Source organism: Dromiciops gliroides, chromosome 3 (assembly GCF_019393635.1).
Source record: "Dromiciops gliroides isolate mDroGli1 chromosome 3, mDroGli1.pri, whole genome shotgun sequence".
Taxonomy (NCBI): domain Eukaryota; kingdom Metazoa; phylum Chordata; class Mammalia; order Microbiotheria; family Microbiotheriidae; genus Dromiciops; species Dromiciops gliroides.
In genome coordinates this window covers 48160149-48183226 of record NC_057863.1, presented here as the reverse complement: position 1 = coordinate 48183226, position 23078 = coordinate 48160149, and the positions used below count along the sequence as shown (strand labels likewise).

At 39.0% G+C, this 23078-nt stretch overlaps 1 protein-coding gene and 1 pseudogene across 1 annotated transcript in view; one reads left to right on the top strand and one right to left on the bottom strand.

Annotated features, from left to right (window-relative positions):
- Positions 1-5726, top strand: part of CPA3 (carboxypeptidase A3) — a 35966-nt gene extending 30240 nt beyond the window's left edge. The window contains exon 11 of the mRNA XM_043991733.1: positions 4653-5726. Coding sequence (XP_043847668.1) covers positions 4653-4840 — 188 coding nt within the window. The 3' untranslated portion in view covers positions 4841-5726. The remainder of the gene's footprint in view (positions 1-4652) is intronic.
- Positions 5727-12930: 7204 nt separating this feature from the next.
- LOC122747122 lies at positions 12931-20341 on the bottom strand (annotated as a pseudogene).
- Positions 20342-23078: the final 2737 nt, after the last annotated feature.

Below are 23078 nucleotides of genomic sequence, written 5' to 3'. Positions count from 1 at the left end.
CTCTGTGACCCTGGGCAAGTCACTTAACCCCAATTGCCTCACTTAAAAAAAAATCAATAAGTAGATTTCTAATCAAATAAGTATAAACACAAGAATCATTTATTACTGGGCAAGTCCCTTTTTGATATGCTAATAGCTCCTAATAAAAAGGCCATTAAGTAAGTGCACTATTAAGTTTTGTTTGTTTGTTTGGGTTTTTTTTCTTTTTCTTTCTTTTTTTTTTGTGGGGCAATGAGGGTTAAGTGACTTGCCCAGGGTCACACAGCTAGTAAGTGTTAAGTGCCTGAGGTCAGATTTGAACTCAGGTCCTCCTGAATCCAGGGCCAGTGCTCTATCCACTGTGCCACCTAGCTGCCCCCATTAAGTTTTTTTGTTTTTGTTTTTGTTTTTGCGGGGCAATGGGGTTAAGTAACTTGCCCAGGGTCACACAGCTGGTAAGTGTCAAGTGTCTGAGGCCAGATTTGAACTCAGGTACTCTTGAATCCAGGACCAGTGCTTTATCCACTGAGCAGCCTAGCCCCCCCTCCATTAAGTTTTAAAAACACCTGAAAATGATGTCCTGCCCTCTATAAATTTTTGAGAATCAGCAGGCACTCTCTTATTACAAATTTACAGATATAATCAGAAGAATGACATATTTGGAAATCATAAGACCTGAGGTTCACATTGTGGCTCTACTCTTTGTCCTTTTGACCCTGGGCAAGTCACTTAAATTCACTGACACTTCACTAATCATTGATAAATTCAAAGATCCATGTTGTCTTCCCCATTAGATTGTAAGCTTATTGAGAGCAGGGACTGTCTTTTCCTCCTCTTGTATCCCCGGCTTTTAGCATGGTGCCTGATATACAGTAGGTGCTTAATAAATGTTTATTGATTAACCAACCCTGTTTCTTCTTCTGAAAATGAGACGTTGGACTAGATAACCTCTAAGGACCCCTCTACTGTCTTTGCTGTGATGCTGTTGTCCATCAAAAGCCAATCAATCCATTGATGGGCTTTAGTAGCACCAGAATATGTGCAATTGTTGATGAGGATCCAAACACACAGGTAGATAAATGTGAAGCTGCAGGTTACATTTCCACACATTCGATCTGGAACAATGCACATTTTGTGTAGCTGCCTCTCTAGCCTACCCTTGTTTTCTACTTTCCATGGTTTTCCTTTGTGAATTAAGGTTTGGAAAATGTGGCAATTGCCACTGGATATCATAAAAGGTATGAGATTATTCTCAGCCCCCACTACATTATTAGGGAAAAATTGCTGCCAATGACTGCCTACCATTAATGCATATATTCTACATCCAATACTATTCTTCCAAATGAGAAATTTCACAAAAAGGAAGCAATTCTACGTGGAATAAAGACACTTCCTATAATCCTTGGGAATCCCAACAATTTCTAGAAATCAGTGGTTAAGGCCACTGGGACCACCATGAAAGAAACTAGCCAAAGTTTTCCAGAAAGACACCTATCCACACTCCAATACTCTAGCCATCCTGATGTCCATTGCCTGAATGAGTAGTGATGTAGGAGAGAAACCATAAATTGTCATTTGTATGTATATCACTTACCCTTTCTAACCATCCATTTCATCAGTTGTCTCTACCTTACAACAGGTAAGGTTGAGACTAAATGAAATAAAACATGCAAGTCATTTTGTTGACCCCAAAGTTCTATAGAGATGTCAACTACTCTACTACCAATCTATGTCAAACGTGTAAGATGTGCAGAGAAGAGGGAAAAGAATACTCAATTATATAGAACCTACTATGTTCTAGACACTATTATAAGTGACATTACAAATATCGTCTCATTTGATCTTTGCCATAGCCCTGCCACATACATGCTTTTATAATCCCCATTTTATAGTTGAGGAAAATGAGGTGAAGTGACTTGCCCAGGGTCACAAAACTAGTTAGTATCTGAGACTGGGATTGAACTCGAGTCTTTCTGACTCCAGGTCCAGTGCTCTACCACTGCACCCACCAGCTACCAGAACAAGAGTCATAGAGGCTGAAAGGGTCTAGGTAGATGACAATCTGCAAAGTGGGAAGGTTGATGAGAAAGGATGGCCAGAGGGATCAAATGAAGCAGTTTTAAAGGACACAGGGAAATATAAATTCAAGAATTATGGAAAGTACATCATAGCTTCCATGAAAAAGTAAAATAGAGTACCCTCAAAATTCTTAATGGATTTTTAAGCCATTTAAGAGTTAAACTATGCTAAGACTTTTGGGATACTTTGGAAAAGTAGTATTAGTGTTGTTGTTGTTGTTGTTGTTGTTGTTGTTGTTGTTGTTAATTGGATAATATCCATCAAGGGACAACAAATCGATAGACTTTGTAAGTGTTGATAATTTATTTCTTCATCCTCTTCAACACCAAACATTTATTGGGAGTTCAATCCTATAGCTTCTTTTCCTTGCTTAAGGGCATGTTTATTTAATGATTTTCTTTGAGGGCTGTTCCTATCTTCAAAGGGTTTTTGTGGAGTTTGATGGATTGTGTTTTGGAAGCTAAGTTCCTAAGGAACACTGTTAAATAAATAGATCATTAGATTGATCATAAAGGAGATGAGAGGTTATATGCTTTCTTGGTTTAACTGATTTTATACATTTGATCTTTTACTTATAAAGATATTTTCCCTTGTATCTTAATCTTAATAGTAAAATACTCTTTCTCTGTCTCTCTGTGTGTCTCTCTCCCCACATATTTATGTGTGTGTGCATATTTGAGGAAAATGAGGTCAAATGACTCACCCAAGGTCATTAATAAATGGCACATATGACTTCATTGATGTACATCCCCTAATTCTTAAATAAATATCTCCCTGTGTTCTTTAAAACTGCTTCATTTGCTCCCTCTGGCCATCCTTTCTCATCAACCTTCCCACTTTGTAGATAGTACTCTACCTGGATCCTCTCACCTCTATGACTCTTGTTCAGGTAGCTGGTGGGTGCAGTGGGTAGAGTACTAGTCCTGGAGTCAGGGATGCCCAGGCTCATATAGGTGTGTATGTTTTAATGACTTCAATGGAGGCAATGTGCTCCAGTGAAAACAGTGATGAATTGAGAGACAAAGAACCTAGGTCCAAATTCCACCTAGAGAATTACTACCTGGGAGACCTTGGACAAATCACTTCAGCTCTAGGGGCCTCTCGCTTTTACTATCTATAAAATGAGGGAGTTGGGTTAAAAGACCTCTAAAGTTCCTTCAAGCACAAAAATATATGATCCTATGAAATCTTTATGATCTAGGTAAATGGTCCGCTCTGTAAATTATCTCCAACTAGCTCTTTTTTTTTTTTCACCTAAATTCAGATTCAGCCTCAGACACTTACTAGCTGTGTGATCCTGGGCTAGTCACTTGACCCCTGTCTGCCTCAGTTTCCTCTACTATAAAATTGGAACAATAAAAATGGAGATAATAAGAACTTCCTAGGGTTGTTATGAGGATCAAATGAGATAATATTTGTTAATGTACTTAGCACTGGACAGAGCACCAGCCCTGGAGTCAGCAGGAACTGAATTCAAATCTGGCCTCAGACACTTACTAGCTGTGTGACCCTGGGCAAGTCACTTAATCCTGATTGTCTCCACCCCCGCCAAAAAAAAAGGTACTTAATACAGTGCCCAGCACATAATAGCATGCAGTAAAAGCTTATTTATTGACTTTCCCTTTCATATTTGCTCTTAGCCTCATTAAGCTGGGAAGCAATTCTGATCAGTTTTTGTTGTTATTATTTAGTCTTATCTTTTGCTTCATGACTTCTTTTGGGGTTTTCTTGGCAGAGATACTGGAATGGTTTCTCTTTTCCTTCTCCAGCTCATTTTACAGATGAGGAAACTGAGATAAACAGGGTTAAGTGACTGTGCCAGACATACAGCTAGTAAGTGTCTGGGATCATATTTGAACTCAGGAAGATGAGATTTCCTGACTCCAGACCCAGAATTCTATCCACTGAGCCACCTAGCAGCCTGTAAACTGACCATCTTTTAACCCCTAGTTTATATCAATCTCTGTTCATTTGCATACTCATAAAATACTTCCCTTTCTTGCCCAGCTAATGTATGCTCAGGGAATATGCATTTATTTTAATACTGACATAGATGAAATATTTAAAAGTTATAGTTGCTCCAATCCACACATGTGGATTTGTGTGTGTGCCTGTGTCTCCACATGACAGTGTAGAATGGAGTCCAAAGTCACGTATCAAGAATGTTTCAAACATTATCCTGTTTGTAGGATTTCTGTCACTAAATGCATATCTTTACTTATTCTTGTCAATCAACTCTGCCTAAACAGGATGCTGGGCAAAATGACCTTCCAGAGAGTGGTTGTTTCCCTAATTACACCGTCTAGTTTATACCTCAATTCTTCAGTTGCCTGGTCAATGCTATTATTACCCCAGGATTTGGGAATGGTAAGGTGGAGTTTGGTCATCATAGATTGGCAACACTGGTTAAATAATATTACATTTGGTATACCAGCCTTCCCCATCATTAGTGCAGTAGATAATGTGTATAATTTTTTTTAATATCTAACTTTGCTCCAGTAAATTGCCTCTTAGAGCAAAAATGTTAACAGTTCCCTTCTAAGGCTTATATTTTACATTTACATAAGCATTAATGTAATGCTCGTATTTTACAGACCTAACCTCAGGCTCGTCTGTCGACTGGGCTTATGACTTTGGCATCAAACGTTCATTTGCTTTTGAGCTACGAGATAGAGGCAAATACGGGTTTCTCCTCCCAGAATCTCAGATAAAGGCAACTTGTCGAGAGACCATGTTGGCCATCAAATCTATTGCCAAGTATGTCCTCAAGAATCCTTTGTAAACTTTTTTTCCCTTTTCTATAATAAGCCAATTCCCTTTTCATTGTAATGGATATGTGTAACTTCCATAATACTCTCTGTTAGCCCTTGATGGATTAACCTCATTGCTTGGAAAATTTTTCCTGAGGTCTTAATAACTCTATTCAACATATTCCTTTCCTTGTTCTCTCACTAACTCTGCTTTTGTTTGCCATAGTATATACAACCTAACAATGGGAGTTGAATCAAAAAAAAAATAAGCCCTTTGATCTCTTTCTCTGCTAAGAAAATTAAAGGGCTGTCCCTTAAGCATTCAGCAGAGTTGATTGCTTAGATATTTTTTTCTATATTATGGCTTTATCCTAGTTGATGAGGGGCTGCTATCTCTTCCCTGTTTGGAATGGGTTCCGGGAAAAAAAAATTAGATTCAGAGGTTGTTTGAGTTTTCCATGACTTTAGAGGTCACTTAGTGTAGTCTCTTCATCTTACTGATAAGGAAATGGAAGCCCAGAAAAGTGAAGCCAATTGTCAAGTCATGAAGCATTATATAAGTGATAAAGCTCACATTCTGTCTCGGGTCTCCTAATGCCTAGTCCAAAATGTGCTTTTCCACTCTGCCTGAATCATGTTTTCCCATAATAATTGCAAATTCCCAAAACTGCAGGTACGTTCCTATATCCCACTTCTCCCTCCCACCAAAATATATATGTGCTAAAACTTTAAGATACATCCACTATTTAAGATTCTTATTAAATTGTACTTTCATTCATAACTAAGAATTGACAACATATTTGTATCCTTCTGTTCCGAATTACATGAAATATTCACAAGTTTCATTTCTTAATGTATATTTGTTGAATTAACCAAAGTAAATATGGCTTATATCTTCATATAGCAACAAAAGTATGCTCTGGGAGGAAATAAAATGATCTGTAATAGCAAGATGGAAAGACTTGTTTCTTATCTCCAAGCCAATTCTCTCCAACACATTTTGCATTAATTTGTGGAATGTGCAGTCTGCCATAGTTTGGCAAGATTTCCTGCCAAAACTCTGGGTTGCCACGTGCCAAGATACCGTGAGTTCTGGGCTATGAAGCGAGTCCTTCCCTGGCTTGGAGGAGAGGTGCTTGGAAAAGGTTGCTTCAAGAGGAATCCTCTAAGTTAAGGGGCCAACCTAGGATTTTCAGGTAGCTCTCCTTACAGTCTGCAACAGCAGTGTGAGACGTACTCCAAGTCACCCAAGTCCCACTCCAAGTTTGATCAGGATTTGAGAGATGAAGAAGCTGGGTAGGGGTGCTGTCCCTTAGCATTATGCAGAGTTGGTTGCTCTGAGCCCCCTGAGAGCCATTTTTGTAGATTATACATAATCCTGAAACACAAGGTCACCACTCAATCTGGTGGTAGCTCCCACCAACCTGCCAAAGGGGAAATCTGGACTAACTTCAGTGTGTTTTCAGAATTTTGCATCTTATTTGCCCCCTTCCTAGTTGACTATCTGGCCAATTGAGGAATTGGGGGAACATCTCAGAACAGGACTACTGGTAACTTAATAACCTGGCATAGAATAACATGGCATCTCCCACCCCATCCAAAGAAAAAAGACTCAAACGACAACATTCAGTTGGAGAAAAAAATCTTTCCTTGGAGCCATTGAGTCCAAAGTATCATTATGCATGAAGGTAGTTCAGGCTATGGCAAATTCATAAAGCCTGGTATATAGGATTTCCATGCTTAAATGTGAACAAATGCAAGATCCATTCCCTATTTCTTAATGTGACAAAAACTCACTTACTTAGTCTATTTGTTTTCCTAATAATTTTTTCACATCATGCTTCAAGTATCATTAGCCCAAAGCATTTCTTTAGTTCTGTCTTTGCAAGATGCTGTGTCAGCACTATACAAATTGAGCTAGAGAAATGGCCATCACCCCAAAGTGTTTATAATGGATTAAAATGAACACATATAGTTATTCGAGTAGGAAAGTGAAGATTCTACTTTATTTCAGAGAGATAATACAAGGAACTTAATTAGCTCCTTCAGTGTTTGACCATTTGGTAGCCATCGCTTTTCAGAGCTAAAGTATCCTAGCCTGGCTAGGTAAGATGCATTTATTCAATGAGATAGTACATATGAATGGAAAGAAGAAAAAAAGCAGATGGAGGAGGAAGTTTGGATTTGAATTATTAGAAATATTTGCTAGGTATGGGTGTACCTGTAGAACAAGCAGTTCTTTTTTTAAAAATTTAACATTTTTATTTAAAGATTTGAATTCAAAAATTTTTGGTAGGGCAATGAAAGTGACCAGGGTCACACAGCTAGTGTCAAGTATCTGAGGCTGGATTTGAACTCAGATCCTCCTGAATCCAGGGCCAGTGCTTTATCCACTGTGCCACCTAGCTGCCCCCTAGACAAGCAGTTCTTGCAAGACTTAGAAACTCAGAAAAGAAGGGGTAAGTGGGGTTATTGACTAAGATCACGATGTTGTCTGATCATGGGAAGATGAAAGAAATCATCTATGCAAGATTTTACTGGGAAAGTAGAGGGATAAAATAAAAACTACAATAGAGAAATAGAAAGGGAGAGACAGAGAGAAAGAGATACAGACAGAGAAAGAGGAGAGACAGAAAGAGAAAAGGAGGGGAGAGAAAGAAAGAAAGAGAAAAAGAGGAGAAAGACAGAGATAATGAAAGAAAGAGACAGGGAGGGAGAGACAGGAAAAAAGACTGAGACAAAGAAAGAGACAGAGGAGGAAGAGAAACAGGGACAGAAAGAAATAGAGTCATAGATAAAGTGAAAGGGGGATAGAAAGAGGGAAGAGGAGAGTGGAAGGGAGAAAAAGAAAGAAAAATGAAAGAGATAGAGAGAGAGGAAGAAAGCAAACAAAATAGAGAAGGGGAGAAAGAAGGGAGGGGAAACATAATGACAGGAAGACATGGAGGGGGTAAAGAGAAAGAGAGAGGAGAGGCAGAGAGAGTGAGGAAAAGACAGTGACAGAGAGATAGAGAAAGAGGGAGAGAAAAAGATAGAGAGACAGAGAGGAAGAGTGAAAGAAAGACAGAGATAGAACCAGAGAAACAGAGACACATGGAGAAATACAGACAAAAAAGAGGGAAAGAGAAAGGGAGAGAGACCCAGACAGAGAGAGAAGAGCGGGACAGAGACTGAGAAAGACAGCGAGAGTGAGGGAGGGAAAATTAGCAACAGAAGGAGAGAAAGAGTGAAAGCAGAAAAACAAGGAGAAATAGATAATTTAAAAGAGGAGAGAAATAGAAAGGAAGAGAGAGGGAAAGAGAGAGACAAAAAGAGAGGGGGAAAGAGATAGAGAAACAAACAGAGAGAAGAGAGGGAGACAGAGAGAGAGAGACAGTCAAAGTGAGACAGACAGGTAGAGACTGAGAGGGGGAAGAAGAGACAGAAAGAAAGAGATGGGGAGAGAGAGACAAATAGAGAGAAAGACTTGATCAAAAGAAATAAAGAGACAGTGAGGGAGAGACAGGGGGAAAGAGAAAATGACAGAAAAACGGGGGGAAGATGGAGGGGGAAAGAGAGTGAGAAAGAGAAGAGGGGGACAGAGACAGAAAGGGAGGAAAATACAGAGAGAGATGGAGAGATGGAGTGACACTTGACACTAGCTGTGTGACCCTGGTCAAGTCACTTATCTTTCATTGCCCTATCAAAAAAATTTGAATTCAAATCTTTAAATAAAAATGTTAAATTTTTAAAAAAGAACTGCTTGTTCTGCAGGTACACCCATACCTAGCAAATATCTCTAATAATTCAAATCCAACCTTCCTCCTCCATCTACAAGGGTGAGAGGGAGAGAAAAATAGAGATAGAGAGAGACACAGAGAGAGACAGAGAGGGGGAAAAGAGAAGCAAGGGAAACAGAGACAGACAAGAGGCACTTTCACTAAATATTTAGTCATACATGCTCTGGACTCTGAAATGCAACTTGACTTCCATTAAACAACCCAAATTTAAATTTCAATGGTACTTCAGTAAGGAATCAACACCAACATAGTTACACACTCACACACTCAAGCACAATCTATGCAAACATCTCTCCTTTTAGTGTCTATTTGGTTTTGTTTTGGTTGGGGGGGGGGGGGTTGGAGAGCCATATTCATTTTTCATTCCATTTATTGGATATAGTCACTTGTTTCTCCATTCAGCGGAGGCAGCAGAAGGTCACCACCTAATTTTGTTTAGATTATTAAACAGGTCCTTACCCCTCCACATAATTTCCAGATGGACATATTATTTGGGGGCACTCGAAAGATTAAACAAAAAACCCAAATAGAACATTTCTTATCCTAATTGACTTCTGTTCCTAAATGGCTTGCTAAAATGTTCTGTTTCCTTGGTCTGCTATTATTGAATGTAATTATCTGGAGTACAATATCAGAATGTCAAAAGGTTTCATTTCATTTATGGAAAAGTCTGAGTTATCTTCAGTACTGTGAATCTCATTGTTACCATATTCATTTATAGATGTGAGAACTTTCTGGAGTTAAAAGGCCATGACGGTGGCAGCTAGATGGCACAGTGGTAAAGCACCGGCCCTGGATTCAGGAGTACCTGAGTTCAAATCCGGCCTCAGACACTTGACACTTACTAGCTGTGTGACCCTGGGCAAGTCACTTAACCCCCATTGCCCTGCAAAAAAAAAAAAAATTAATTAAAAAAAAAAAAGGCCATGACGGTACTAATTGTGATCATAATGACGTATTCTATAATAAATATTTCTTTAAAAGCATCATTCCCATTCACATTTTGCCACTATTAAATATCCAATCAGGACATTGTTCTCAGAGTCTGTCTAGTCCAAACATGTCATTTGATAAATGAGGGATTTGGGTTTGGGTCACACAGGTAATAAATGTCAGAGACAAGATTTGAACCCAGGTCCTCTGACTCTATGTCACTAATATAAATAAAAAGCAGACTTCTTTTTCCCCTTTGCCTTCTGAGATAGGAGGCATGGGATCACTAGGAATTTTCCATGGCCTTAACTGAGATTGAGCTGGAGATTGACTACTAACTTCCCTAGCTTCCTATAAGTCCTATACTAGAAAAAAGACAGTGTCTTAGGCTACGAGCTGTGGTTGCAAGCCTATTCTGGAAATTGTTCATCCTGTTGTAATAGCTGACCTGAAACCCAGGAAGACTTGAGTTTGAGTGCTACCTAGGAAGAATAAAGATTCACTGCATGTAGTATAAAGAAGTATTCCATTCAATCCCGAGGTACAGTGCCTCCCAAGGCAGAAACCTCTCTTAGGTTGGAGTCTGTATCCTTTTTTTTCAGTCTCCCACAAAAAGTACACAGACAGGAAAGAAAACCAAGTGAGAATGCAATGTCTTCTAATAGACCTGTCTCCCCATGAAATAGAAGCTATAGCCATCTGGGACAGCTTCCAAATGTAATAGAGATAGCTCCAGCTTCCTTTGTCCTCCTGAGTACCCCCCAAAATGCTAATCTTTCCTAACTTGGCCACTCTTAATCAGTCTGTTTTATGAGCAGACCCAATCTCCTGGGTTGTGGCTTCCTGTGCAGTTCCATTTCTCAGAACCAGAACAGAACTAAAGTATAAGAATGCTGGCAAAAAAGAAGTACGTGTCTCCTTGTGTAACTTTTGATGTTGAGGGCAGGGGGGTTCCACCCATAGATTGTACAACATTTTATACCCAGCAGTTAGATTAGAAGCCTCTCTCATGCTTTATCATGGAAACCTGAAATACTCTCAAGCATTTTTTTCCTAAGGTTTGTGATGTTTAAAGCATAAATTGTGGTCGCCTTAAATCAGAAGCTTCAGCACCAGTCTTTAGGCATTAAACATTTATTAAAGCATAGAGGTATTCACAAGAAGTTAAGAAAAAGAAGTCCTACCTAGCCTAGAGTTCCAGCCTGGTTGGGTTCTTCCTGAAGTTCTCCTCCAAGAGCCTGCTTTAATCAGGAACTCTCTAGCAAACTTTGTGGAAGCTTTTTATAGATCTGGAACAGAGGCGGTCCTTACACACTGCTTCAAGGTGATTGGTTGGCATCATCCAAATCCATTGGCTTTGAAGGTGTTCTCAAGTTGAGTTCACAGTCTAGTTTCTGAGAACAATACCTTCTTAAGGGATAGCCAGGTGTGATTACAATCCAATTAACTTGAAGGAGGCTTAATCAGCAGTCAATCACCCTCACTTGATTCAATCAGTATAGATTAATCTCCAGGTGAGTCTTTGAGTATCTGCTAAATCCCATTATTTCATCACAGGTTTTTGTTGTGTTCAGTCATTTTTCAGTTGTGCCTGACTGTGACCCCATTTGGAGTTTTCTCGGCAAAGATCCTGGAGTGGCTTGCCATTTCTTTTTCTAGCTCATTTTACAGAAACTGAGGCAAATAGGATCAAGTGACTTTCCTAAGGTCACACAGCTAGTGTCAGAGGTCAGATTTGAACTCACGAAGATGAGTTTTCCTGACTCCAAGCACAGAGTTCTAACCACTGAGCCACCTACCTTCCCTTGTCCATTAAGTAAAATGACTCCACTAAATTAAACAGCATTAGTGCAGCCAGCTGAGGACAGAGTACACACAGCCTCCACTAATAGATTGGCATTCCTATCAATACATCTCTTTCTCCTGGGGATTTCTTTAGCATAAATTGGTCAGTCAGAGCTCAATTACTCCTGACCAGGAAAAATGAGTGATTACATTGAAACACTTTACCATGAAAGACCCTAAGTGATCCACAAAGCCTGGAAGAAGAAGAAGGAAGAATGAAGGAGCTGCTGTGGTCTGGGCTGCCTCTGGAGTTTGATCCGACTACAGTGGCTTCCCCATGGGCAAACACACTGAAAATTGTGAGCCCCATTTAAGGATCCTGAGGTCCCTCATCTGAGTTCCTAGATGGACAGGCACATGCCTTTCCCAAGGGGAAAGGTTTCATATACAAGGAAAGAGGAAAGGAATCAAAATTTATATAGCACCTACTATGTACTAGGCATTGTGCTAAGTGCTTTTTTTTATTTTTTACAAATATTCTCATCGGATTTAATGTACAAAAACCATGAGATAAAAATACAAATGAACTTCTTCCATAATGTGACTGAGACAACCCAGGTAATGTGTGTCAAAAAGAATAGTACATTTTTGGTCTTTCTTCCCCTCTTTAATACTATTATATCTCATGATTAGGGTGTCTAACCATTTTTCTATAATGAATCATAATAATGTCTTGGAAATTTCAGCGGCGTATAGGTGACTGTCAGAATATCCTTCAATGGAGTTTTTTGGAAACTACTATGCATTTGCCTGTCACAGAATCCATTACAACAGGACAGATCTCAGCCCTGCCTGAGTCAGTGAGCTTTCTAAAGGTGATAATTTTGTCATAAAAATGTGCTCTCACATGAACTTAGCATAAAAGGTCTCCGTCCAGAAAGTAGGCATCGAAATGGAGACATTATCATTCAAGCTGCTTTTTTTTTTTGCGCACTTATCATTCAATCACAAGCCCTAAGTTCACTGGTGTCAAGAGAGGTTCAGCCAGGAAAAAAAATGTAAAACAATTTCTGAAATACGCTAAGAAAATCTGACACCTTAACATGTTCCAAATGAACCATTATTGGCTCTTGGTCTTTAGAGTGCACCAAGGATACCTCTCCCATTGAAGTAATAAGCTTTATAAATGATTTATTCATAAAACCAGAGACAAATTATAAAAGAAAGATTTGCAAGGTATTCATGGCAAACAACAAGCACTAATACAACTTATTATTAGGAAGCTTTACCTCCAACAGCCTTCCATATTCCATACGCCATCCCAACCCCCACCCCACCCCCAAAAGCCTGCATCTCAAAGCTTAAATTGTTAGCTAGAGGTTGGTTGACCCAGAGCTTGTCAGGTATGTTACAGTAGAGATTCCTGAATGGATAGGGGTGGGACTAGATGGAAGCTAAGGTCCTTTCAGCTTCTAAAAATCTATGATTTTGTGGGCTGAGGATTTCAATGAAGGCAAGGGATCAATTATTAGGCGAAACTCGATTTTAAGGAAGCAGGGAATAGGGAAGAGAGGAAAGTACTGATGTTTGAGAACTGCAGTTACCGTAATCATCCTTTATATGGTTCAGAGGGATGTATTATCTATCACATCTGTGGGTTTCAAGACTATTTCTGGTATTGATTCCTGAAACTGGCTATGTTTAACATCATATTGACTGGAGTGGTGGAAAGTTAAATAACACAAATGCAACAGGTTAGATCTTAATGGGACTTTCTGTTGTCTTATCTAGAAATAGAGGTCATTATATAATTTTTTAAAGTATTGTCTGTGGCTGGAAGATTTCCATTGGTCATTCAGGGTAAGAAATGCATGCCTGATAACGATTTTCTTCTTGACTACCTGGAGAATGACCCAGAGAGGAAGAGAGCCAAAATTTCACTGATGCCCCATTACTTCTTTATTGAATTGGCAGACCTGAACACCATTGAATGGTCTCTTGAGACACTCTGATCACTCTGATTCTCTTTGTCTAATGTGAAAAAGCTTAGTTTTCCCTTAGTTCACACATGGGAGATGGAATTTTTTTTTTTTTTTTGGTGAGGCAATTGGGGTTAAGTGACTTGCCCAAGGTCACACAGCTAGTAAGTGTCTGAGACTGGATTTGAACTCAGGTACTCCTGAATCCAGGGCCAGTGCTTATCCACTGAGCCATCTAGCTGCCCCGAGACAGAATTTTTAAAGAGGAATTTAACACGATATTGTCATGGGAAAAGCACTGTAATTTCCCTTTGAACTTGAATTCCAAGTTCAAATCCCAACTTTGCCATTACTCTATGTGTGACTTTGGGCAAGTCACTTAATCTTTTCAGACCTCAGTTCCATTATCCATAAAATGAGGGAGTTTGACTGAAATATAGTAGATGATCTCTGAGGTCCCTTTGACCTCAAGATCTATGTCCTATTTCAAGGGTCAATTGAGTCAATCAATTATTCCACCTCCATTTGGCCCACATACCTTTAATGAGTGAGAAAATATCTTCATTGATTATTCAGTCAGTGATGTGAACTTGGTGTAAATAAGGCTTGGACCTCAGAATGGAATGGTTCTTTGTGTTACAAGCAGTGAACCCTTATTCCTCATAGGCTGGACTCAAACTCAAGTCTATCTGACTCCCAAGCCAACTCTCTATCCACTACAATAGGCCAAAATGTTTTTCAGGGTAGGCTTTCAACCACAGCTCATGTGGCTCAAACCACCATCCTGAGCCACTGTCTTCTCTTCTAGTATAGGCACAGCTACAGACTTTCTCAAAATCCCCTGTGTACTCAATTGCTTCAACCTAGAAAAATTCTCCTCTGAAGACAACTACTTGAAAAGGCTCTCTTTCCATTTCTTGTCTTCTCAATGAGTGGGGGAGGGACAAGAATGAGGGAGAGAATTTGGAACCGAAAATAAAAATGTAAAAAAAAAAAAAGCCCTAGTTTGCTCCTCTCCACCTGTCCTGTCCAAAGTATGACTCTCAGTCAATGAGGAGTCATGTTGCTCTCTGCATATTCAACACTCAGATCACAAGACAGTCCTTTGTGGAACTGCCCAAACTGGCTGAGCAGGAATGGGTGCTAGATCAAAAAGACAACTCAGGAATCTATTTGAACCAAGATCACACTTATGAATTTTCTGTTGATGTTGATGACCGTTGATGTTCGGTCATTCAGTTGTGTCCAACTCTTCACGACCCCATGGACGCCAGGCCCATCTCTCCTTCACTATCTCTCAAAGTCTGTCTAAGCTCATGTTTGTTGCTTCCATGACACTACCTATCCTTCTAATCCTCTTTCCCAACATCAACATCCCAATGTGTCCTGTCTTCTCCATTATGTGGCCAAAGTATTTAAGCTTCAGTTTCAGTATTTGACCTTCCAATGCATAGCCTGAATTAATTTATTCAAGTATTAATGGATTTGATCTCCTTATCGTACAAGGGACTCTCAAAAGTCTTCTTCAGAACCACCGCTCTTTTTTTTTTTTTTTTTTTGGCAGGGCAATAGTGGTTAAGTGACTTGCCCAGGATCACACAGCTAGTAAGTGTCAAGTGTCTGAGGCTGGATTTGAACTCAGGTCCTCTTGAATCCAGGGCCGGTGCTTTATCCACTGCACCACCTAGCTGCCCCCAGAACCACAGTTCTAAAGCATTGATTCTGCAGCACTTGGATTTCCTTATTGTCCAACTCTCACAGCCCTACATCATTGCTAGAAAAACCATAGTTTTGACTATAAGAACCTTCACTGGTAAGCTGGTCTCTTTGCATTTTAGTATGCTGTCCAGATATGCCATACCTTTCCCTCCAAAGAGCAAGCATCTTTTAATTTAATGGCTGCAGTCACCATCTGCAGTGATCTTTGAACCCAGGAATAACTGACACTGCTTCCATTTCTTCTCCCTCTATTTGCCAGTCAGTGATGGGACCAATTGCCATGATCTTAGGTTTGTTTGTTTTTTAATGTTAAGCTTCAGGCAGACTTTTACACTATCTTCTTTCACCCTTATCAAAAGGCTCCTTAATTCCTCTTCACTCTCTGCCATCAGTGTGTTAAAGTCTGCATATCCAAGATTGTTGATATTTCTCCCCGCAACCTTAAGTTCAGCTTTTGATTCATCCAACCTGGCATTTCGCATGACATACTCTGTATGCAAGTTTAATAAAAAAGGTAACTGCAAGAAAAAATTGTAATTCAAAATCTTATGTAAACAAATGTTGAAAACTATCTCTACATATAACTGGAAAATAATAAAATACTTTTATTTTTTAAAAAAGGTAACTACATACAGTCATACTCCTCTTCTAATCTTAAACTAAACAATTGTTCCATGTTCAGTTCTAACTGTTGCTTCTTGACCCTCATACAGGTTACTCAGGAGACAAGTAAGATGGTCTGGTACTCCCATCTCTTTGAAAATTTGCCACATTTTGTTGTGATCCACACAGTCAAAGACTTTAGAGTGGTCAATGAAGCAGTAGTAGATGTTTTTTCTGGAACTCCCTAGCTTTCTCTATAATGCAGCAAATGATGGTAATTTGGTCTTTAGTTTCTCTGCCCCTTCAAAAACCAGCCTGCACTTCTTATAATACTCAATTAACATATTGCTGAAGTTTAGCTTGTAGAATCTTGAGCATAACCTTTTTGGTGTATGAAATAAGCACAATTGTTTACTAAAGTGAACATTCCTTGGCATTGCCCTTTTTTGGGCTGGGGACAAAAATGGATCTTTTCCCATCCAGTGGTCACTGTTGTGTTTTTCAAATTACCTGCCACATTGAGTAAAAGACTTTAATGGCATCAACTTTTATAGTATTAAATAAGTCAGCTAGAATTCTATCACCTCCACTAGCCTTATTATTAGCCATGCTTCATAAGGCCCACTTGACTGCATTTTCCAGGGTATCTGACTCTAGAGCTCAGTAACCACATCATTGTGGTTATCTGTTACATTAAGATCTTTCTTATATAGTTCTATATATTCTTGCTCCTTCTTCTAAATCTCTTCTACTTCTGTTAAGTCTCTCATCACACCCTTTTTTGTATGAAATGTTCCCTTGATAGCTCTAATTTTTTGAAGAGATTTCCTGTCTTTCCCATTCTAATTTTTACTTCATTTCTTTGTATTGCTCAATTAAGGAAACCTTCACATCTCTCCTTGCTGTTCTTTGGAATTTTGCATTCAGTTAGATACATCTTTCACTTTCTTCTTTATCTTTCACTTTCCTTCTTTCTTCAGTTATTTGTAAAGCCTCATCAGGCAGCCATTTTGCTTTCTTGCTCTTCTTCTTCTTTGTAATGTTTTTGTTGTTGCATCCTGTACAATATTGTGAACCTCTGTACATAGTTCTTTTTTTCAAGCACTCTATCTACTGTATCTAATCCCTTAAATCTATTCATCATTTCCACTTCATATTTGTAAGGATGTTACTGAAGTCATGCCCATATGATCTAGTGGTTTTCCATTCTTTGCACAATTTAAGTCTGAATTGTGCAAAAATAAGCTCATGATCTAAGCCATAGTCAGCCCCAAGTCTTGTTTTAACTGACTATATAGAGTTTCTCTACTTTTGGCTGCACAGTATATAATCAATCTGATATCTATATTGACCATCTGGGGATGTCCACTGTACAGTTGCCTTTTGGCTTACTGAAAAAGTGCTTGCTGTGACCAGTGAGTTATCTTGACAAATCTCTATTAGTCTCTTCCTTGCTTCATTTTGTACTCTGAGGCCAAACTTTCCTAGTATTTCAATTATCTTTTGATTTCCTACTTTAGCATTTTAATCCCCCGTGATGAGTGAAACATCTTTTTTTGGTTTTATTTCTAGAAAATGTAGGTCTTCATAGAATTGAACAACTTTTGATATCGGTGGCTGGAGCACAGTCTTGTATTGACATAATTCTGAATTCTTTGCCTTGGATTGGAACAAATCTATTCTCTCATTTTTTTAATTATACCATAGTACTGTTTTTATTGACTATGAGGGGCACTCCATTTCTTCTAAGGAATTCTTGCCCACATTGGGATATGTAGCGATCATCTGTATTAAACTTTCCCATTGCCCTCCATCTAAGTCCACTGACACCCAAGATGACAATGTTTAAACTTTCCTTCTCCTGTTTGGACACATCCAGCTTGACTTGGTTCAGAGATCTTACATTCCATTTTCCTATGCAAAATTGATCTTTACAGCCTCAGACTTTCCTTTTGTTCCCAGACAAATCCACAACGGAGCAACCTTTCAGCTTTGGCCGAGCCATCTCATTATTTCTAGAACTACTTGTAATCATTCTCTGTTCTTCCCCAGTAATAGTGTTGGACACCTTCCAACCTGAGGGGCTCAACTTCCTATGTCATCTCTTTTATCATTTTCATACCATCCATGGGATTTTCTTCACAACGATACTAGAGTGGTTTGCCATTTCCTTCTCCAGTGACCTTTTGTCAGAGCTGCATGACCAGGAATGGGTGTTACATCAAAAAGACATTCCAGAATCTAACTGAACTAAGACCTAACTTATGGATTTTCTATAACTACTGCCCGAAGCAGTTAGGTGGTATGGGAGATAGAACATTGGAGCTTGAGTCAGGAGGTTATGAGTTCAAATCCTGTATTAGACACTTACTAGTTATGTGACCCTGGGCAAATCACTTAATCTCGGTCTGCCGAAGTTTCCTTATCTATAAAATGAGGAAAACAATAGCACCTGCCTCTCAAAGTAAGGACCAAATGAGAAAATATCCATAAAGCACTTTGTAAACTGTAATGCACTATATAGATGCTAGCTATTATTATTACTACTGAAATTCAGTCAGCCAATCAGCATTTAATAAGCACCTACTATGTACCTAGCAAAGTCCTTTGATGCCTTGTCAGAGTATGACTTTGGGCTTTTAAAGGGTCTGCAAACAGAGCACAAGCTTTGACAGGTCCCAGTTCAATTATAGAATCACAGAATTTTAGAGCTAAAAGGAACTCAGGAGTCATCTAGCCCAACACAAAATGCCTGAGAAGTAGCCTCTGTAGAGACTCCAGTGAAAGAGATCTATCAGTGAGAGCCATTACACTTCCTTATGGCTCTAATTTTTAGGAAGTTTTCCCAGACATCAATTCCAAATTTGTTTCTGCATCTTCTAACCCTATTACTCTTAGCTCTCTGCTCTGGGGCCAACCAAAACATATCTAATCCCCTTCTACTTGCCAGCCACATGACCCAATAGAAAACACTTTGAATGGAGATCCATTAGTGTTGGGCTATATCTTTGTCATCTGAGAGACAGTCTAGAAGAATTCAAAGAGCCTCCATTAATGGAAATTAGACACAGAGAAATGGACTTTTTAGCCTTAGCAATAAACACAGTAGGTCCACAGAAGACAGCTGGATAGAGCATTGGGACTAGAGCCAAGAAGACCTGAGTCTCAGACACTTACTAGCTATGTAACTCTGAGCAAGTCGTTTAACCTCTGCTTCAGTTTCCACAATGGTAAAATAATATCAACCTCCTAGGATCGTTGCAAGGATCAATTGAGATAATATTTGTAAAATGCTTAGCACAGTTCCTAGCACACAGTAGGTATTTAATGAATTCTTATTTCCTTCTTTCATTCCTGAGACTTAAAGTTGTTTAGATATGTATCCAAGAAGGCAGGCCTCACACTAATGAAATCACAAATCCTTGAAATAAGTACTGAAAGGAAAACCAAAAATATTTTCTAAACTAAATCTAAACTAGACTAATTCATTTTCATCTGGTTCTAGTGCCTGGATAGAGCATTAAACTGGGGGTAAAAAATGAAATAAAAATAAAAATAAACAAGAAAAAGACAGTTTGATGAGGTTTCCTTGTGGTTAGCATGAATTTTGTGTTTTAAATGTAATTCAACAGGCATTTAAGTGTCGTGCTCAACGGCAGCATCTCAGCACCGATAGCTTATCAAAAGCTCTCAGCAAATGCTGAAAATACAGCAATAAAAACTTATTCCAGGCTGAAACTAGAAATACGAAGTTAGAAGTGGTGAAGTCATTATCATCTTCTAGATTAAAAACACTTAGTCTCAATAACAACTCATACTCAGCACAGAGTAACAGCTTCAGTCTATCAGAGTAAATATTTTATGTGCCAAAATATGTTGAATACACAAGCTGTACCAAATTATGTGTTTAATTAGATGCATTTCATCAGATGCCTTTATACTTGGGGGAAGTGCTCAATGTGGCATTTTTTCTGTCTATTCTTTAGAAAGTGATCAGATTCTTCACTAAAAACACTGCATTTAGAAAACAAGATGTCGATTCTATCTTCGAAATTCGCCAGTTCAAATCTCAACATTTCACCCTTAGTCTTCCTTTTCAACACAATGCATACAAAGAAGATCTTAGTTTAAATTGTTGAGAAAAATAATATAGTTGCAGGTGTCACAATTTGAAAAATAACATATCCTTGGCTATGAGTCTCAGCAAAAGGTTCTTGGAACAATTTGTCCTAAGGTTTGGAAGTCTTGAATGACTTTCCAAAGTCCTTCAGTGAATAAAAGGAAATGGGGTCTGCAAGAGAACTGGTCTCTAGCCTTGGTCCTGGAGAAGAAATGATGAGATGTACTTTCTTTCTCTCTATAAAGAGGTGGGCACTGTTGTAAGCACCTTTATATGTGGTCATTTTGTCCATTGGTCTTTGCCTTATTCCTGTCTTTGTCACGAGGGAGAATTTGATATTGGGGAGAGGGCACAAAATAGAAAATAAGTCTGGTATAGAGGACAAAATTTGTTAAGTCTTTATAAAATGAGAGAACTGGTCTCCTCCAAAAACAAACCACACAATCTGAACTCTACATCTTTGATTATATAACTCTTTCAGGTAGAAATGCTTGAACACCAACTCCAGCACCCAAATTCTACCTTTTCTTCAAATCCCACTTTCTTCAAAAGATCTTCCCCAAAGGTGCTACAACCCACACTAGCTTTCTCCTTCTCAGAACTGCTACTACCCATCTTGTACCCCTTTTTTAATGGGGTAGCAAAGTGATACAGTGGCCAGAGCAGTGGACCCGAGTTTAAATCTAGCCACAGACACTAAATAAAAGTATGAACCTGGGCAAGTCACTTAACTTTGATCTGCCTTAGTTTCCTCATCTGTAAAATAGAGATAATAATAACACTTACCTCCTAGTTTTGTTGTGAGGATCAAATGAGATAATATTTGAAAAGCACTTTACAGACTTCAAAACACCATATAAATGTGAGCTGTCATTATTAATAATAATAATATTCACATATTGCCTTACATTCTTTCTTAACTGCTCCATTATAGTCTTGTCTCCTCCTCATTAAGGTCTCTCATAAGTTCCTAGAGGGCAAGGCTTGTGTCTTACACTCTGTAACCACAACCCACATGTTGCCTTGCTCCTCCATACCTAGCAGAAGACTGTGTGCTCCATTTTAGATGTTCATATGGAAGTCAACAGATGGTTCCAGGCAGGGCCTGGAATTCTGCCTGCCAGGGCGTCTTCAACCTGGTGGGTTTGCCAGGATCTGGTTCTCAGCTTTTCAGACTTTGATATTCCTTTTATTCATTCATTCAAGCTCTAAAAAATTGCCAGCTCCCTAAAGGAGATGCTAACCAAACTCAGTGGAAACTCATGTAAATTAAAATGCCAATTAATAAATTTACAGTAAAGAAATAGTTTTCAGTGCCTGTAATACATGTTTTCTATGCAATGCAGCTCCTTTGCAAAACATTGAGGCACCACAGCATCCAAGAGAAGTAATCAACAGTGTCAATTCCTACAGAGAAGTCAAGAAAGTCAAGGATAGAGAAGGAAAGGAATGGAAGGGAACAAACATTTCTTTAGTACCTACTTTATGCCATACACTGTGCCAAACACTTTATACATATCTCATTTAATCCTCAGAACAACCCTGGATATGGGTGCTATTATTATGCTCATTTTACAGTTGAGGAAACTGAGGCAGACAGAGGTTAAGTAACTTGTCCAGAGTTACACAGCTAGGAAGTTTCCAAGGCTGAATTTGAACTCAGTATTCCTGACTCCAGGTCCAGTGTTCTATCCACTGTACTATCTAATCATTAGATTTTTTAAAAAAGAAATCACTGATCTCTGGAGAGAGCAATTTCAGTTGGAAACAGTGAGCAGAGAGTTTGGAAAAGGATAAAAGGAGTGGAAGCAGAGGTACATCAGGGACTGAGCAGGTGGCTTTCTCAAGGAATTTAGGCACAAAGGGAAGAAGAGATGTCAGCTGGCATCTAGTGTGCATGGCAGAATCAAGGATGGCGGATACATGGATGGGTATATTGCATCCAGGAGAAGGAATCAGTAGACAGGGAAAGAATGAAGATTATAGAGATAATGGGAATGATAATATGAGCAACCTGATGAAGAAGACACGAAATGGGATCAAGGGTGTGTGTAGATGTATTTGCCTTGGCATGGAGAAGGACCACATCTTCATCTAAGACTAGAGGGAAGAAAAAGATATTACCTCACAAGAATATGATATAATTAACTGGGCCTGCTAGACCATCTGAGTCTGTCCCCTTCACTTTAAAGTTAAAGAAGCCAAGATCCAGAGAGATTGAATGATTAGTTGAAATCCACATAGCCTGATCAGAGACTGGCTCTTCCCTCCCAATGCTCAAGCCAACTTTCTTTCCACCATGCCGCGTTATTGTCCAAATGGGTCAGTTTCTTTGTCAAGAACCATCAAACTGCACAGGAGTCAATCCAAAAATCTACTGCAGTGTGTATTTTGTATTCCTGATGCATGGTTTGATTATGATTCCATTAAAATCATGGTAAATTAGGGTTGTGTTTCTACACAATCCTACTCTTTATTCATTTAGAGCTGGATGGGACTGTAGATGTCCTCTAGCCCAAACTTCTCATTTTACATACACAGAGATGAAATGTCTTAGTCATTGCCATACAAGTCGTAGACAGAAAAGCCAGGATCCAAAGCTGACTCTTTCCTCTACCATACTTAACCGTGCTCTGCTCATCACCATATAGAGATGGTCTTGAATTCCAGAGGTCTATGCCACTGGCAATCCAGGTTTGGCAGATCACACCAACACATTCAAACTCAGGACCAGTGATGGACTGCTGCCCAAGGACTAATCCAGTAAAGTTCAGAAAGTGTCGTCACCTTAAAATGATAAATTTGGGGGCTACATAAATTTATGAAACTCTGACATGAAGGAAGTGCCCACTTCAATATCATGGATGCTTTGAAGTGCTGATTTTAGATTTCCTCTCTGACACACTCCACCAATGTTCATCTAGACTTTCCTTGGAGACCTTGAATGAAAAGGAATTCATTAGCTCCTAAAGCATCCCAAACATTTTGTATAGTTCTAATCATCAGAAAGTATAAACTTGCCTCTGCAAACTTATAAAGAAGTTAGCAGGCACAGTGCATAGAACTTTGGACCCGGAGTCAGTAACAACTAAGTTCAAATCCAACCTCAGATGCTTACTAGCTGTGTGACCTTGGGCAAGTCACTTAACCTCTCACTATCCTAGTTTCTTCATCTGTAAAATAAGGATAATACTATAACCTACTTCCCAGGGCTGTTGCAAAAATTAAGCAAGATGATAGTAGAAAAGATCTTTGTGAACCTTAAAGCATTATATAGATGCTAGCTATTATTATTGCAACTCCCACTTGGTGCTCCTAATTCTTCTTTTGAGGCCAAAAGTAACAAATCTAA